Here is a 17883-nt window from a genome sequence, read left to right as displayed (position 1 = left end):
CTCTGCATTTTTGGTATAAGCATTAACCCGTTTACCGCTGCCGCGATTTTGCGGCAGTGCGCCACTTCCGCAAAACGGGCGGGGCCGTGTCGGCCATTGGCCGACGGCAGCACTGTGGAGGTAGTGCTGCCGTCGGCCATTGGCCGATGGCAGCATGGAAGGGGTTAAACTAACAATTGCCATTGATGCCCCTAGGTTACTTGCCAAAAGCAAGAAAATCAGTTTATATTATATTACATTGTCTTTCACCTTCATTCTTTAATTGCAGGTAAGGATCAAATGTCTATAATAAAGTAATCTGGGATTCGATACTGACCAAAATTGCTTATAGTAATCCTATAAAACCACTAACAATTTTTAGACCTGAATAGTCTAAATCAAAAGCTTCATAGCAATAAAGTTTTATATTAATAAATAGAGAAAATGTTAATTTGAATGAAAAATATTTGGATAAACATAGGGCTATACAGCTTTTACTTCGAAATGTCTATCCTTTCTGCTGCTAGTCTGTTTCTGGTGAGCAAAGTGTGTTTAAATGCAAAGTGTGTTTAAGGCTGCAGTACCACCTCCTGTCTACAGGGACAGAGCGAGCAAAAATATAAACACACTTTCTGAAACACAGGTCCCCACAAGGCAATTTTTTCAAAAGTTGTAAAAATCGGCACATATGTTCCTGAAGTCATTCTTTATCATTTAGAAGACATTGCCTTGTGGGGACCTGGGTTCAGGTCCCCACAGTGCAATCAAGTCCCCACAGCGTGAGTGTGTTATCGCACTCAAGTCCCCACAAGGATAGTGTGTCACACACACACACACACACACACACACACACACACACACACACACACACACACACACACACACACACACACACACACACACACACACACACACACACACACACACACACACACACACACACACACACACACACACACACACACACACACACACACACACACACACACACACACACACATATATATATATATAGTGCAAGTACATTTTCTAGCTTTATCCCACATGTAACTTCACCACACATGCCTTTGCGTTGTAAAGGCATGCGTTGTAAAAGTTATATGCGGGGTTACATTTTGCGGAGTGATTGTACTGCGGAGTAATGGCTCCGCGTTGTAATTAATGCGGAGTCATGGTATGCGGGATTTTTGAATGCGGAATTTGGTCACATTCGCATTTGAGGGTTAGGGGGGTGGAGTATGCCGTCCCCTTGAACAGGTAAGGGCTATTGAGCACTAATCCGCCCTCAGGTCTGCTTGGACGGGTCAATAGATCGTCAAAAAGCATTACATGATCAAAGAGATTGTACTTACTCAGAAAATCCCTTCCATTTCAGTAGAAATTCCACTTGGCCCCTCATGATGCGTCGGTCTAGCACCTTCTCCACCACATATTCTTCCTCGTCAGACGAGGAAGATGCAACATCCTCTGATGGATTCTTGCTTTTTTTTGCCATCGTTGAAGGCGTTCCAGACTCCACGATGACGGCTCTGCAAGTAGAAAAGGCAAATATGTTTTACTTTGATTCAGACAATCATTTTAAAGCAAGATTTAGCACCTGTTCTAACAGAAGAATCTGCCTGGAAGTACATAATTTCCATTACAACAACAGACTTCAGTGGGTCGATAACAGCAAGTTGCTTACTTGCAGTCCCAAGCATGTGATGGAGAGCATACATCAACTTAGATTCTCATTTAAGGTAAGTGCCAACAGATTACCTGGAGTGAGGTGCAGTGGGTCACTGGGAGGTGCCTTTTATTTCCATGAGACCCTGGGCATAACTAGGTTGACTATTGGCTCCTTAAAGTTCTTTTGAGCCATTTGAAGTATCACCTTGGGCATTTGTAGAAACTGGACTCTGTGTTCAGTCCTTGAAAGGGTTTTCACAAGAAAATAAGAGTCCTCTTTAATGGTATGTATTACCACGCTGAAGGCACTAGCCGACCTCTGAATAACTGCATGATACGCAGTATTATTATTAGGGGTCTTGATGGTATAGGGCTAATGGCCTAAATCGTCATGTGGATTGACACCATACACAGTCATCCCACAGTCTCCCACCCCATAATGGCTGATAGGGTCAGAATAAGAGTAATTGACCCCTCTGGAGATTCTAGAGGAGGTGGAGAATATGGGTGTGGAGAAGGAGGTGGTGGAGGCAAGTGCTTAGGTGAAGGCAGCAATGGCACAGGGATTGTGACCTTGCCCTGTTTCGCCACCAGGTTCACAAAAGTGATTTATTCCTCTGCTGTTTTTGTGTCCAGCGTGTCAGGATAAAGGACGGGGGCATGGAGGACGCTCTGCTGCACCGAACTACTGGGACAACTTGCCGTTTAACCACTGCATCACCCGGGGTGAGGACTTCAGCCCCCAGGGTGCACCAGGCTATCCCCAGCTGCTGGGAGTGAGGGGGGTGGGGTGGTACATTGCTCTTAAAGCGCTGCCTCTCCACCGGAGGCGTGGGACGGAGCCCGGACCAAGGGCGGGCCCGTCTGTGCCAGTCAGGAGCGGGAAGAGGCTGGGCCAGTCTCCCATTATTGTTTGCTTCATGTATGTTTGTAGTATTGGGTTTAGTTAGTAGTGTAATATAGTACCAGCGTGCTGGTTTTCCTCATTTTATTATATTTTTCTCTTTTGTTGTTTCTGGAGTAAATCCCCACTAAAGCTAGGGTAATGAGCAAGAACACGCAAAAAGGGGCGGCGGGGTAGGAGTGGTAGGTACCTTGAATGCATTCCTTTCTCGGGCAGAATCCGTGGCAATGCACAAGATTCAGCTGACGAACGCCGACTCTCCCTAGATCCAATACGACTCCCTATAGGTTCAACTTCTGTATTAGAGTCTAATGCTACTTCTAATTCGAGCTCCCAAACAAATCTAGCACCTATAGCAAGTCCACAACTAGGGTTTTCTACTGCACGAAGTGTGGATAGTATTTCATCCTCTCCGCCTTCATATTTCTGCTAATGTGCCTACTAGGCGGCAAAAGAAAGCCTTGGCTCTAGGTTGCAATCCCCCGCAAAAAAAAAAAAAACGGGAACGCGTGGCTCACCCAAATCTAGCCAACAGGTATCAAGGATAGGAAGTATTCTGCAGGGGCGAGGCAAGATGGCGGCCGCTTAGGAGGCAGATAGCGGTGCTAGCTGGCAGTGGCAGAGTTTTGGCAGAAACTGCGGGATCTGAGATCAGTCTAATCCTGGCGGTTTACACATTTGGATAACCCTCCAGGACCCTCCCCTCACCCCCCCACCCGATGCAGTACCCCATCAACAGAAAAGGGATTAAACGAACTGAGCGCATCTTATCAGGTGCCTCGTTGAAGAGTACCTGCTGCAGTTTCTATAGAGGCTGGTGAGAGACGGCTCCCTGATGGCTCCGAAGGTGGTGGCGAGCTCCGCTAAAGCGGCTGCAGCTCGCAAGGCCCGTGTGGAAGGTACAATGGATGCGGCGGCGCGGGAGGGCTCTCCTGGCTGTCCGCGGCAGATCCTTTTCCCCCCCGATCCCCTGGCACTCAGGAGAGGAAGTGGCGCAGCAACTGGCAAAAATCACCTGGTGGGTCTATCAGTGGCAGAGCTGTTCTTCGTACGAAGGACGTGCAAACAGGAAAAGAGGTGGCAGTGTCCGTGTCAAGTACCGGCGATGGGACTGGCTGTTAGAGTGGAGAGGTGAGCCCAATGGTTGCCCGCGAGGAGTCTCAGGGTGACCCAGACGCTGGTAACCCAAAGAGTAGTATCAATCGGGCTCAGCCGCATGGAGATTTGATCTAACATTCTTCACGCCGGGTTGCTGAGCCGGGTGATAAAAATAATGAGAATGATGTAGCTGTAACACCGGAGGAGATCAGCTCTGGGGATGCATGGGAAGTCCCCCTACTAGAGCATTTGGCTAGTTTGGAACTGCCCGTGAGCAAAAGCGGAATCAATAATATTAATGACAGCAGCAAGATTTCCAACGACAGGAATAAAATGGGTGAATTAGAGAAGGATCATGAAGAAATTAACCAAATAAGTAAACACCCTAGCCGTGCCCCCACAGAGGTAAATAATGGGTGTATTACCTGCTGTAACACACCAAAGTAGGGTTGATGTAGATAAAGATAAAGACCCTAGTGACAGCTTCTTCTCGGTATCAGAGGGTGCAGGATGGTCAGACGATGTCCTGAGAACATCTCAGGGGGGCAGCAGTCTAGAATCCGACAGTGAGGATAGTGATGAAAATCTTCCCTCAACGACTAAAAAAACAAAGATAACGGCTACACAGAGTGGCATTCAGAATAGGGAGAGGAAGGATTTGAGATGGGATTATTTATCAGCCCTACCGCTTTCTGGCACGATCCCTGGTAAATCTCCAGAGGTGGTATCAGAGGGGGCTCCCCCCACACTTGATACAATACATCAAGCTATACTTGGGCACAGAAAACCCAAACAGGGATGAGGATGATGCGGGGGTTATTAGGAAACTGTCCAAAGTCTGTGCAAGTATTGGGGATAGAGTGACAAATCTTGAAGAAAGAATCGTGGCGACAGAACTAGATGCAACAAACGCGGTAGACCAGGTAGAGTCACAGGAGTCGCAAATAAAGGATATTCAATGGAAACTTGAAGAATTCGAAAATCGGCAGAGAAGAAACAACCTTAGGGTATTGCGGGTCCAGGAGGGGGCTGAGGGGTCCGACACCAGGTTGTATATAATCGATCTTTTCAAGGAAGCTTTTCCGGAACCGATTGGGTGGAATTGGACAACAGAGATACAGAGGGCCCATCGTATTCCATTTAAAGCACGAACACCTGCAAAAGAAGGAGACAAACCACGGGCTATACCAGTGTTTTTGGGAAATTTCATTTTACACCAAACAATCTCTGATCAAGCAAGGCCAGATTCGAAAAGAACTTGCAGAGGGGTCTCATTCTTTGTAGGGCCTGATTTCTGCCACTCCACAGTGGATAGACGGAGATTGAGGCAACTTATAAAGCTCTTTCAAGAAAAAAGGTGTTCAAGTGTATCTTAACCCAGTTCAGCTCAAGATAATTAATCAGGGGAATACGCTCTACTTTGCGTCAGATTAAAGCAAAGGAATACCGGACTCTCTTAATAAATGAAGGTTGAGGGGTTGTTGAAAATTTCTGGTTTTGAGGGAAGCTGGGTGAAGGGGGGTGGGGGGTAAAGGGGTGTGACAGGGTGCTAGGAGAACCCCGAAATGACCCGGAGTGGTGGTCCGCCGCTCCCCTCTCACCTTGCCCATTGTCCCCACAGCTGCCAGAGAACGAGTGGAGAGAGAAACAGGACGATTGCTGGATACCACCTGAAACGGGACCTGGCGCCTTTAACTATAACGACGAGGTTGCCGCAGCCCCGCCCCTCTTCTACGGAGCGACGTCAAAAGGCGGAAGCGTCTCAACATCGACGGACGGCGTTTCCCTGGAGGAAGACGGTGTGGAGAGAAGAAGGAACAACGCGAGTGTGAATCCGGAGGAGGACGGAGTGCAGACGAGCCCAGCTGATATCATCAAGCCTGGAGGCCAACGTTTCGGTGCATCGCCCCGCCACGGTCCCGAGGGAGGAACGTGGCTTAACAAGGTACGGGGCCGAGTAGCGGGGTGGGTCGGACGGAGTAGCGTCCCTACCGAGTAATAACCGCTGCCGAGTGTACTTAGCGTCCCATGTGCCCCTTCCTTCACGAGCACTGAGAGCACTACGTGACGTTAGTAAAGTTCACTGTCACTTGGTTCCCTTCACTCCCCCCCTTCCCTCCACTGTTTGTACTGGACGTCCCAGTAACCGTTAGTTTTCTCCCTTTTTTGCTTTCTGGGTTTCTGCGGTCCCGACGAGGAAGACACCAGCTACCGGCGGAACAGCCAAGACCGGCATCCCTCCTCAGAGACAGCGGGGATCACGTATGGTATCGACGGAAGTACCCGGAACACCCAGTTATTGAACTTTGGTTACATTCCCTTTAAAAGAGACTGAAACTACCTCTCCCTGAACTCTTTAATTGTTATGCAGAAGAAGACCTATATTCCAATAAAACCCTCGTTAAAATCTTTACTTAAAGATCCGACCTTTGTGTTTACCCAGAGTTCGGTCAAAACTGAAGGGCAGGTACAAGCTGAGCAACCCCCCCTGGGACAACTGGTGTCAGAAGTGGGATCAGAAACACCAACCATCTGCCAGAACGAGATAGAAGCCCTTATTGACCACATCATAAAAGGCCAGGAGCAGCTCGAATGGGCAGTACAACAACAAATACAGTCCCCCCAAGCAGACAGGGATTTGATTAAATCCACCGTTACCGCCCAACTCGAAGGCCTTAAGAATGTGCCGCCTCCCACACAAGTCATCACGGGAGAAGTACGCCAAGTCTCCCCTCATCACGCAGGTGTGGCCCTACAAAAATACATAACCGGAGAGGATCCCGACTCTTTTCTCCTCAATTTTGAGAGGGCAGCCCGGGCTATGGGATGGCCTGAAGAAAAGTGGCCCTTTTTCCTGGCTCCTCTTCTCACTGGTGAGGCCCAGTCGGCCTATCAAGCCGCGAACCCCTTAGGGAACACCACCTATAAGACAATTAAAGAAGTCATCCTTGACCATTTAGGCCTAGATCAGGAGGCCTACCGAGTGAAATTCAGAAAAGAGCGGGGAGCCCCAGGAGAGAATCCGAAGACCCTCTTCTTCAGACTAAGGATAGCCGCCAAGTGGCTAAGACCCGATGTGCGCACCAAGGAGGAAATACTAAATAAAGTATACTTGGAGCAGTTTATGGAGGCTCTGCCTTATGCAACCCAGCGTTGGTTACGTCAACATGCCAGTCTGGACGTGAACCAAGCCATTGAGATGGCGTCTCATTTCGCCAGAGCCCAGCCCCGGACGATAGTATGGGATGCCGACAAAACAGAAAAGTCTCAGAAATCGATAGTCCCGGGGAAGCCGGACAAGAAACCCAAAATAGGGACTGAAGCTTTGCGGTCCCGTCCAGCCGGTATGATCTCCCCCATGAACAGGGGGCCCCAGTGTTTCGAATGTGGGGAGTGGGGCCACATAGCCAGGTTGTGCCCTAGGAAAAAAACTCCCGAAGAGCCCATGGAAGTTGGCTACTTCCCAAGGACCGTGATGTATTCGGCGGAACTGGGTAGCGTATTTTATGTGAGTATGAAGCTTAACGGACTCATGGTAAAGGCTCTACTAGATTCCGGGTGCCGACAGTCAGTGGTCCAGGAACGCTTCGTTAAACCTGAACAGCTCTCTACCCCGGCCACAGTTTACATTCGCTGCGTACATGGCGATGTAAAACCATACCCGGTAGCTGAACTAACACTGTACTTGCCACAAAGAGATCCTTGCCAGGTCAGGGTGGGGGTGGTGGACTCCCTACCAGAGGACATGATACTGGGGACAGATAATCCTGAATTCCTTTCACTTTTTAGGGAAACCTTGACCCAGTCTCCCTCTCCCAAAGCCACCTACCTCTCTCCCGAACCGTGGGTTATAGACAAGAGTTTCCGCTTTGCGCAGGCTGAAGACCGGACATTATATAACGCCTGGGAAAGCACCCACGCTAGCGAAGGCACCACCAGCCCGACATATCCCAGGTTCTTGATCAAGAAAGACTTGCTGTACCGACAAGCACAGAGTGATGGGGATCTTCAATTGTTGGTTCTAAAGTCCTTTAGAGAGCAGGTCTTATTGTTTGCCCATGCACATCTAACGGCCGGACACACAGGCAAAGAGAAAACCACGGATGTCGTTCTCCGACATTTCTTTTGGCCCGGAACATATAAAGATGTGCAGGACTACTGTGCCAGATGCGAGATATGCCAAAAGAGAAACTCGCAAAGACCAACGGCCGCCCCTCTCCAGAAGATGCCGATAATAGGAACGCCCTTTGAAAGGGTCGGCATAGACCTCATAGGCCCTCTACCGAAGACTCCCCGAGGTAACCTATACGCATTGGTTGTTGTCGATTACGCCACCAGGTTCGTGGATGCCTTTCCCCCTACGTACAACTACGACTTCAGCCATTTCTGAAAAATTTGTGGAGTTGTTCTCTAGGGTGGGTTTTCCGAAAGAGGTCCTCACCGACCAGGGAACCCCCTTCAACTCCAAGTTAATGAAGGAAGTATGCAAACTCCTAAACGTCAAACACCCGAGCACCTCCGTATACCACCCTCAGACGGATGGTCTCGTCGAAAGGTACAATCAGACCCTAAAACAGACCTTGAAAAAGATGTTGAGCGCAGAAGGACCATCCTGGGACAGATTGCTACCCCTGGCCCTTTTCGTGATCCGATCCCAAAAACAGAGCAGCCTAGGCTGTTCTTCTTTTGAATTGTTGTACGGCCGCCTTCCCAGGTCACTGTTAGAAATGACCAAAGAAATGTGGGAGACAGAGGAAGAACAAGACAAGAAAGGGATGCTGGAATATACGACACAGTTGAGAAATAAGCTGGGGAAACTCAGGGAGTTAGCTCACTCCTCACTGGACCGTCAACAAGAGAGAAACAAAATGAACTACGACAAGGGGAAGAGGCTACGCAAGATTGCTGTAGGAAAGTGGGCTCTAGTTCTTCTTCCCTCCATCAGCAACAGTTCCAAGAGTGAATGGCAAGGCCCCTATCAAGTAATTGAAGCCATAGGGCAAACCACATACCGGTTAAGGATAACTGCCAAGAAAACAAACATACCACATCAACCTACTTAAGGAGTGGTTGGGGCCCCCGCCTAAAGACAACCACATGGTCGTACCATCAGCAACTTCACAGTCATCCTTACAGCAGCTTTTGGTGAATGATGAATTAACCATCGAACAGAAACAAGCGTTACAGGAGATACTGGCCCCCTTCTCTGATGTGTTTTCTGATACTCCTGGGAGAACCACTCTGGTAGAACACCGGATTGAAACATTACCGGGAAAGATAGTGAAACAACTGCCCTATAGAATTCCTGCAGCTCGCCGTGAAGCCGTAAGGAAAGAAGTCTCCGAGATGCTCCAATTGGGGGTCATACGTCCGTCCCAGAGTCCCTGGTCATCTCCGATCGTTATGATCCCCAAGCCAGATGGGTCGAAGAGATTCTGCATGGATTTCAGAGCGCTAAATGCAGTGTCCCACTTCGACACCTACCCAATTCCCCGGGTAGATGAGTTGGTGGAGAAGATAGGTGACGCCCGTTATATCACCACCATTGACCTCACAAAGGGGTATTGGCAAGTGCCTCTTCGTGAGGAAGACAAGAAGAAGACCGCTTTCGTTACAGACGAAGGCTCGTATGAATTCACTGTCCTCCTATTTGGCCTTCATGGGGCTCCAGCAACTTTTCAGCGTCTCATGAACCAAGTACTGCGGCCATATACCACCTTCAGCTCAGCCTACTTGGATGACATCGTTATATACAGCAACAATTGGAAAGAACACATGAGACACTTGCAGACCATTCTCTCAGCCTTACGGAAAGCTGGTCTACATATTAATGCGAAAAAGTCAAGAGCAGCCTTCACTAAGGTCAACTACCTGGGATATGTTTTGGGCGACGGGGCCATTGCTCCCCAAAACGAAAAGATCAGAGCAATAGAGAAGGTGCCCTTCCCCGCCACTAAAAGAGACAGGAGGGCATTTCTAGGGCTGGTAGGGTACCACCGTAGGTTCATTCCTAAATTTGCAGAGACAGCTGCCCCCCTAACAGATCTCCTACGAAAAGAAGTCCCGCTCAAACGGTTCACAAATCCTTCACAGGAGTCTGTAGAAGCCTTCCAATCTTTAAAGAGGTCTCTGACTCCAGCCCCGGTATTGCTATCTCCCGACTACACAAAATTCTTTATACTGGCTACCGACTCCTCTAATGTGGGGATAGGTGCAGTATTGTCCCAGGTTGGAGAGGACGGGACTGAACACCCGGTACTGTATGTAAGCCGGAAATTGTTTCCACGAGAATGTCACTACTCTACTATCGAGAAGGAGGCCCTGGCCATCAAGTGGGCCATCGATAAATTAAAGTATTATTTAGAAGGCACCCAATTTGTCCTCCATACGGACCATGCCCCTTTGAGATGGATCCACCAGAACAGTAGCCAGAACCCTAGAGTACTTCGGTGGTTTCTATCGCTGCAACCCTACTCCTTCATTGTGCAGCATCGCAAAGGCAAAGACAATGGGAACGCAGACTTTCTGTCCAGGGTCTTTCCTCTCCCCGATCGGGAGAAGCAAGGGGGGGGGGGGGGGGGGAGGTATGTGACTGGTTGCTAGGAGAACCCCGAAATGACCCGGAGTGGTGGTCCGCCGCTCCCCTCTCACCTTGCCCATTGTCCCCGCAGCTGCCAGAAAACGAGTGGAGAGAGAAACAGGACGATTGCTGGATACCACCTGAAACGGGACCTGGTGCCTTTAACTGGAACGACGAGGTTGCCGCAGCCCCGCCCCTCTTCTACGGAGCGACGTCAAAAGGCGGAAGCGTCTCAACATCGACGGACGGAGTTTCCCTGGAGGAAGACGGTGTGGAGAGAAGGAACAACGCGAGTGTGAATCCGGAGGAGGACGGAGTGCAGACGAGCCCAGCTGATATCATCAAGCCTGGAGGCCAACGTTTCAGTGCATCGCCCCGCCACGGTCCCGAGGGAGGAACGTGGCTTAACAAGGTACGGGGCCGAGTAGCGGGGTGGGTCGGACGGAGTAGCGTCCCTACCGAGTAATAACCGCTGCCGAGTGTACTTAGCGTCCCATGTGCCCCTTCCTTCACGAGCACTGAGAGCACTACGTGACGTTAGTAAAGTTCACTGTCACTCGGTTCCCTTCACTCCCCCCCTTCCCTCCACTGTTTGTACTGGACGTCCCAGTAACCGTTAGTTTTCTCCCTTTTTTGCTTTCTGGGTTTCTGCGGTCCCGACGAGGAAGACCCCAGCTACCGTCGGAACAGCCAAGACCGGCAACCCTCCTCAGAGACAGCGGGGATCACCTATGGTATCGACGGAAGTACCCGGAACACCCAGTTATCGAACTTTGGTTACATTCCCTTTAAAAGAGACTGAAACTACCTCTCCCTGAACTCTTTAATTGTTATGCAGAAGAAGACCTATATTCCAATAAAACCCTCGTTAAAATCTTTAAAGATCCGACCTTTGTGTTTACCCAGAGTTCGGTCAAAACTGAAGGGCAGGTACAAGCTGAGCAACCCCCCCTGGGACAAGGGGTTATAGTATTGTTTGTTTGGGTGCTAGGATTGTTATATTGAGGTTTCAAATATATTGTTTATGGTGTATTTGCGGTTTGAAAAAGATGCCCAGCCTTTAGTACAACGCGCATCACACGCACAGACTAAGGTCTGAGCGCCTCAATGGGGTTGCTGGAGGTATAGGGTGGGGTAGGAAAGGTGGGGGGTGCACTTCTTATGGAAGGGGGGGGGGAATGAAATTACCTGGTACAATACTTTGTGCATTTGGATTCAAGGAGTTTGAGGTATTTGAATTGGCGGAAATTAAGAACAGGGAATAAATTACAAAGTAATAATGGGGAAGCTTAAGGTTCTCTCTATTAATATCGGAGGCCTGAATGATAGGGGTAAAAGACAAAGGTTGGGCCATTTTGTTAGATCAAATCAAATTGATGTGGTCTGCCTACAGGAGACCCACCTCCCCTGGGCTAAAAAACACTTGCTTAACATTAGAGGGTATGACATGCTGGCCTGCTCTACGCAGACATCTAATATCAGAGGAGTGGCTATATTGGCTAAGTCTAGTTTGGGGAGGGCCAGACGTCATTTGGCAGATACATACCGTCGGTGGGTACTTGTTGAACTGGAGTTGGGTTTTACACTCTGTACTATATATGGCTCCAACCAGGATGACTCGGAAGTTTTCGATAATTTGGAAGTAGAACTATTGAACTGGCCAGGCCCCCTCTTAGTTTGGGGAATTTTAACATCTTAGCAGATCTTACAAAGGTGGGTTTGAATACCCCTTATATGGGCCGCAAGTCAAGTGTATTTCAAGCCGATTGATTAAATCTTATGGGTTGTTGGATGTGTGGGGGGGGGGGGGGGGGGAAGAGCCTAATAATCCTGGGTTCACGTATTTCCCATGCCCCTTTAAGAAATATTCTAAGTTGGACTATTTCCTCATCTCAGCTAAGGAGATAAGCATAGTTGGAATTAAAAAGTTACCTAAAGTCATCTCTGAACACAATCCACTAATTTTACAATATGATACTGATACTACAACTAGACCCCCTTTAAGATGGGACCTTTGAGAGGAGACTGCTAGTAGATACTAAATTCAGGGAACATTTATAGATTTGGGATCAAAATTTCTTTGATATCAATCGATAGAGCATCCCGAAATGTGGTATGGGACACATTCAAAGCAGCCTTGAGAGGGGAGATAATCGGCTACTCTGCCAGGCTGAGGAAGGAAGCTAGGGCTCAGAATGAGAACCTCCTGACTCAGCTGTCAGAAGAATTACATGTGAGGGATATAGTCTAGGGGCGTGAGGCCGTTGGAAGTCAGAAGAGGGTCTTTGTCATTAAAGCTGAGTTAAATAAACATGTAGCTCAAAGAGCAGCCGATGAGTATCAAACACAGGGGTAGGATGTATGAGACTCGGGAACAGGCGGGCAAACTTTTGGCTCTGAGGATTAGGCAGGAGCGTAGCAGGAATGTGATAAATAGTATTAGTGAGGGGGACCAGGATTATTCAGATCCAGATGAGATTCGTAATGTTTAAGAACTTCTATCAGACTCTATTCAAAGAGGAGGCCAGAGCAGACTTTTCTAGTTTATCATTTGATGATTTAGGTCCTAAATTGACTGAACAGGATAGACTGGCGTTAGATGAGGATCTCTTACTGGAGGAAGTAGTTGAAGCACTGCAGGGTCTAGCATCAGGGAAAGCCGTAGGACCAGATGGTATTCCTTTGAAACTATATAAGTGCCTACAGGATGTCATAGCTCCTATGTTGATGGATCTTTTGGGGATGTTTGTTCAGTCGGATACCATCTTAATTAGGCACAATATGCCGACGCATTTCTTCCACCCGGTTTTATGGCTGGCCGTCACTATTTCTAGCCCGGTCTGAACCACGCATGCTCAGCGTTTCTTTCACGCCTTCCTCTGCATGCAGACACCGAACACTGCTCACTAAAGCATGCGGAGATTCTCCAGCGCGTACCCGGAAATGGAGCACACCACGCCCAACGACACGAGATCTGCAGTATACTTATAGAGGGCCGAACATCGCCAATGTAAGGCAGCCGCTGGAAGGGGTAGGTGCGGAAGCAAGAGCATCCTGCTACAACCTCTGACAGAGGGTAAGCATGTGAGTAATTGAGCGGGTTACGGCATGCTAATGGCATCCCAGCATTCGTGAATACGCGCTACCTGCACATCTGCCTCCGGCATTAAGCAGGACGAGTGTACCGGCACCCGACCAGACAAGGCGATCCATGAGTTTTCGGTGATTGCCCTGTCAGGAGGGACTAGAGGATCCACTGCGCTGTGCTGACCCCACGTTTGCTCATGTGCATAACACACGCTATTCACGCAATGACTGTATATCCAACTATTGCAAACAGCCAGGGTAATGAGATTATCAGACGGCACTGGAGTCGTTACAGGAGGACACTTCACCCACTGTTGCGGTCCCGTGTGCCCCACCTTGATCGACGCTACACGCCTGTATTTCTGTTCTGTAGACACGACCTTGGCTCCCCTATACCACTATTGAGGTCATTTGCATGTCATCAGTGTCAATGTGTCTGTGAGTGAATTCGGTACAAGGTTGGCTGTCCTGGTCCCTGACTCTAGGGACTGTACAATACTAGACCTTTACCATTTTTTTTCGTTTTGTATTTTTTTTTACTTTGTCTCCCCTGTCGTCGTCTTCTTTACAGGCACATATATCAGTATCTACCCACGGATATCCTGGTGTGTACCCTAGTACACCACACCACACCACTTTTGACAAGGCTATCAATGTATATCCTTGCATATGTGCCCCCCCCCCACACTCTTGGATTCCCTAGTTTTAATTTAATTAGACGTGCACTTCACCTTAGGTTCTGAAGAAACGCCACCGATCTTGTTGACACACAGGCGTGAAACATGTCGACCTTATGACCAGTCACACCGGCACATAGGAGCCTCACGTGACACTAACCTGTTGGTTTTTTTAATCTACCAAGGACACCACGTTAATAAAAGCACCTCAGACTGGATGCCCCTAGGTATTTTTAATTCACTTGCACGCACTACTTCACTTAAATAGAAACCCTCCCATCTTCATTTTCTGCCCCCACACCTGCATACACCATACGGCGGTTTCTCTTTAAAAGATCTCCGCTAAAGAGACCCTTCGGGGGCCCGTCAGACATTGCAGCGCCGGTCTGACGAGGAGCACAAGAAAGCCCGATGATGAAGCATGACATCCTTCGGGGTGTGTGAGGGCGAAAGAGAGGCAAGACTTCCCCTTCGGGAGTGTATCCTTGAAACCGGGGAATAGAATCTACCTCTTTTCACTCTTTTTCTCCTCTGTTCTACCCTCCATCTCTTTTCTTCCTTTGTCTGACCTGTGGGCGACATACATGCGCCCATTTGTCACGGAACTGTCCTGTTTTGGTACGATGACTTACTTAGGAGCACGGACACTGGACCTCAACAAGCTCCCGGTCCCCCCCCTCTCTTCTTCTTACATTGACCTAGGATCTTGTATTTATGGGAGATATTGGAACATAGGGGCTTTGGCCCTAAGATAAAGAGAGCGGTCAAAGCTATGCATGTCGATCCCAGGGCTAGGATTCAGTTGATGGGAGGCAGCTCGGAAGAGATTTTAATTTCTCGGGGGACACGTCAGGGCTGCCCGGTTCTCCAATTCTCTTTGCCCTTTATATTGACCCGCTGATGCATAGGATATTAAGCTGTGAGGCTATTAAGCCATTAGTGTGCAAAGGGCTTGAGACCAAACTATTGGCGTATGCCGATGATTTGGCTATAACCACGACAGATCCATCTGCGGCTATGATAGCTCTCACACGGATAGCTAAGGAATTTGGTAGCTGTTCAGGTTATCTCCTGAACGAAAGTAAAACTCAAGTAGTTTGCACTAACAATGTGGTAAAACAGGATGGGAGATAGGTTGACTCTGCAACCTATTTGGGGGTAAGGATAAGCCCTGAAATGATCACAATTATCGAAGAGAACTTTGCCCGTTGGTTGCGTCTATTGCGCAAGAGTTAAAAAGGATAGATACTATCCACCTTTCTATAATAGGTTGAGCCCATGTACTCAAGATGACTATGCTCCCTAAAATACTATATCTTTTCCATTCAATCCCTCTTGTGGTAGGCGAAGGTTGGATTAAATCTATACAGTCAGAATTTGTGAATTTTATTTGGCAATATGGCAAAGTGAGAAGATCTATGAGGTATCTCTCTTCCACAAGAAAGGGGAGGGCTAGCAGTCCCCCAATATTAGATTTTATCACTGGGCCTGTTTATTGAGTCAGATGGGGATTCTATTTGATCCTGCTGATTCCCCCTTTGGGAGTGGTAATCCCCCATCTATTTTTGAATTGCTTTTGAGTGTAGATGCTTATGGCCTTTTGTTACGCAGGATAGACAGACAGTATTATAGTAAAACTTGGTATAAGGTGTTGAATGGAGTACGGAAAGCTGCTCAGAAAATATTGGTAATCCCGAAAATTAATTACTATACGCCTCTATGAAATTCTTGCATTTTCCTGCAAATTAGCAATGACAGGATGGGAAGTGTATAGGAGCAACAGGGAGTCAGAAGAGTAGGGGATATCATGGATATTGACACAAATAACTTGTTGAGTTTTGATGATATCCAACGTAAATTTGTAGTCCCTCCCAATCATGGTTTTAAGTATCTTCAAATCTGCCAAACGCTTATGGGCATTAGACCTCGTATCCACCCAGGGGGTAGAACAAATATGTTTGATTATCTATTAGGTGGTGGAACTAGAATTAAAATGATCTATAGATAACTAATCGAATTGTTACAAGATGATATGGATAATTGTGAGACTTCGTTGATGGGGAAATTAGGGGATCCGGATGTTGATTTAGATAAAGCATTACAATTAGCGGGCAAATTGTTCCGCTCCACAAATCTAAGAGCACATTATAAAACTCTTCAATTTGTATTTTACTCCTGCAAAGTTATTTCAATGGGATAAAAGGGAGGATGAGAATTGCCCAAGATGTCAGGAAGGGCCAGCTAACTTGGTCCATATGTTTTATCAATGTGAAAAACTAAAGGGAATATGTGCTGAGATTGAGAAGTTTTGGGAGGGGCTGCTAGGTATCAAGATCAACCTATCAGGTAGGAGGATGAGGGAGATGGATCTGCGTATCTGGGCTCTCTTAAGGTCTGTAGGGAGTCCTGTTTTAGTCTACCCTATTGTGTGTGTGATATATATATATTATATATATATATATATATATATATATATATATATATATATATATATATATACACATATATATATATATACACACATATATATACACATATATATATATACACACACACACACACTTTTCCCCTGATTTTATTACACACATTAGATATTTATATAAGATTTATTTGTCAATTTTCTCATGTTTAAAATAGGTCTATACTTATGCATTGAGTACAAGAAGATTTATTGTATATTTTTTGTACAGTATTGTACCAGGTACTAATAACATTTTGTTTAAAGTACTAGACAGGGCTATAAGATCTAAGAATAGGAAAAGCATTAAAAGTGCAAGGGTGGAGTACAAGCTAGCACAACATAAAACTTAAAGGGACTGGGACGAGTTATTCAAAGCCAGTAAAGAAGGATATATGGCTACATTCTGGCATTTGGTGAAATGGGGTAAGGGGAAACCAAGCCAAACACTTATTAATTATGTAGCCCCGAACTGTGGGTATCCCACTTCAACATCCAGTTTGCTATAGCAAATCATGATCTTGAACAAAATCAAGAACAATCCCCGATTCCCTTAGCTAACCCCCCCCCCCCACCCCCTTGCACTTTACCAGGCAGGAGGTAGATCTAGCATTAAACTCATTCCCGAGAGGTAGAGCGCCTGGGTTGGACTGTGTACCTGCTAATCTGTTCCTGCAAAATAAAGCTACGTGGGTAATTTATATCCAGTCCCTAGCGAACGCTTTGCTAGCGGCTCCCCAATACCAGACTCACGGCAGGGAGACAAAATCCTTACAATTTTCAAAAAGGGGGATTGTTCAAACCCTGGCAATTATAGGCCCATAAGCTTAATTGATTGCTTACAGAAAGTGACTGCCAGGCTGGTGTTAAGTCGAACCCACGATTGGATTGATGAATATGATATTCTCTCTCCATTGCAGGCTGGGTTCTCTCACACACGAGCACTATTGACCAGGTTTTTAGGTTGGTCTTAATTTATTGGTGTGTGGTGATTAAGAGGCGGTACATTATATGCTGCTTACGTAGATCTTAAGTTGGCATTCGACCTAGTTTCACGTGTCAAGATGTGGAGAGTATTTGCTGAACAGGGCATGACAATTGATCTACTGGCTTTTTAAATTAAACTCCATAACTGAGATTTTGCTCAGGTTCAGTGGGGTCAGCAGGGGAGTGTGACAGATAGGTTTCCTATTGCCAGAGGGGTTCGTCAGGGGTGCCTTATGGCACCAACTCCTTTCTCTCTGTATATTATAGGGAGATTCTGTATTTTATGAATCATCCAACTGACTCCCCTACTCTCGCTGGCATGAAGATCCCCCTGCTTATGTTGGCAGATGACACAATCTCTAAAACCCATAAAAGAACTCCAGAAGGCTAATGTTTGATTTGAGGAGTTCTGTCGGGACCATGGCTTCTTAGTCAATGTGGACAA

At 47.3% G+C, this 17883-nt stretch overlaps 1 protein-coding gene across 4 annotated transcripts in view; it reads right to left on the bottom strand.

Moving 5' to 3' along the window:
• Positions 1–17883, bottom strand: part of CBX5 (chromobox 5) — a 206875-nt gene that overhangs the window by 131986 nt on the left and 57006 nt on the right. For all 4 annotated transcript variants that reach the window (XM_086965004.1, XM_086965031.1, XM_086965021.1 and 1 more), the window contains one exon: positions 1332–1508. In XM_086965004.1, coding sequence (XP_086821130.1) covers positions 1332–1474 — 143 coding nt within the window. In that variant the 5' untranslated portion in view covers positions 1475–1508. The remainder of the gene's footprint in view (positions 1–1331; positions 1509–17883) is intronic.

This window comes from Lissotriton vulgaris, chromosome 1_1 (genome assembly GCF_964263255.1).
Source record: "Lissotriton vulgaris chromosome 1_1, aLisVul1.2, whole genome shotgun sequence".
Classification (NCBI taxonomy): Eukaryota; Metazoa; Chordata; class Amphibia; order Caudata; family Salamandridae; genus Lissotriton; species Lissotriton vulgaris.
The sequence above is the reverse complement of the archived record's forward strand: the minus strand, read 5'-3'. Positions and strand labels throughout refer to the sequence as shown.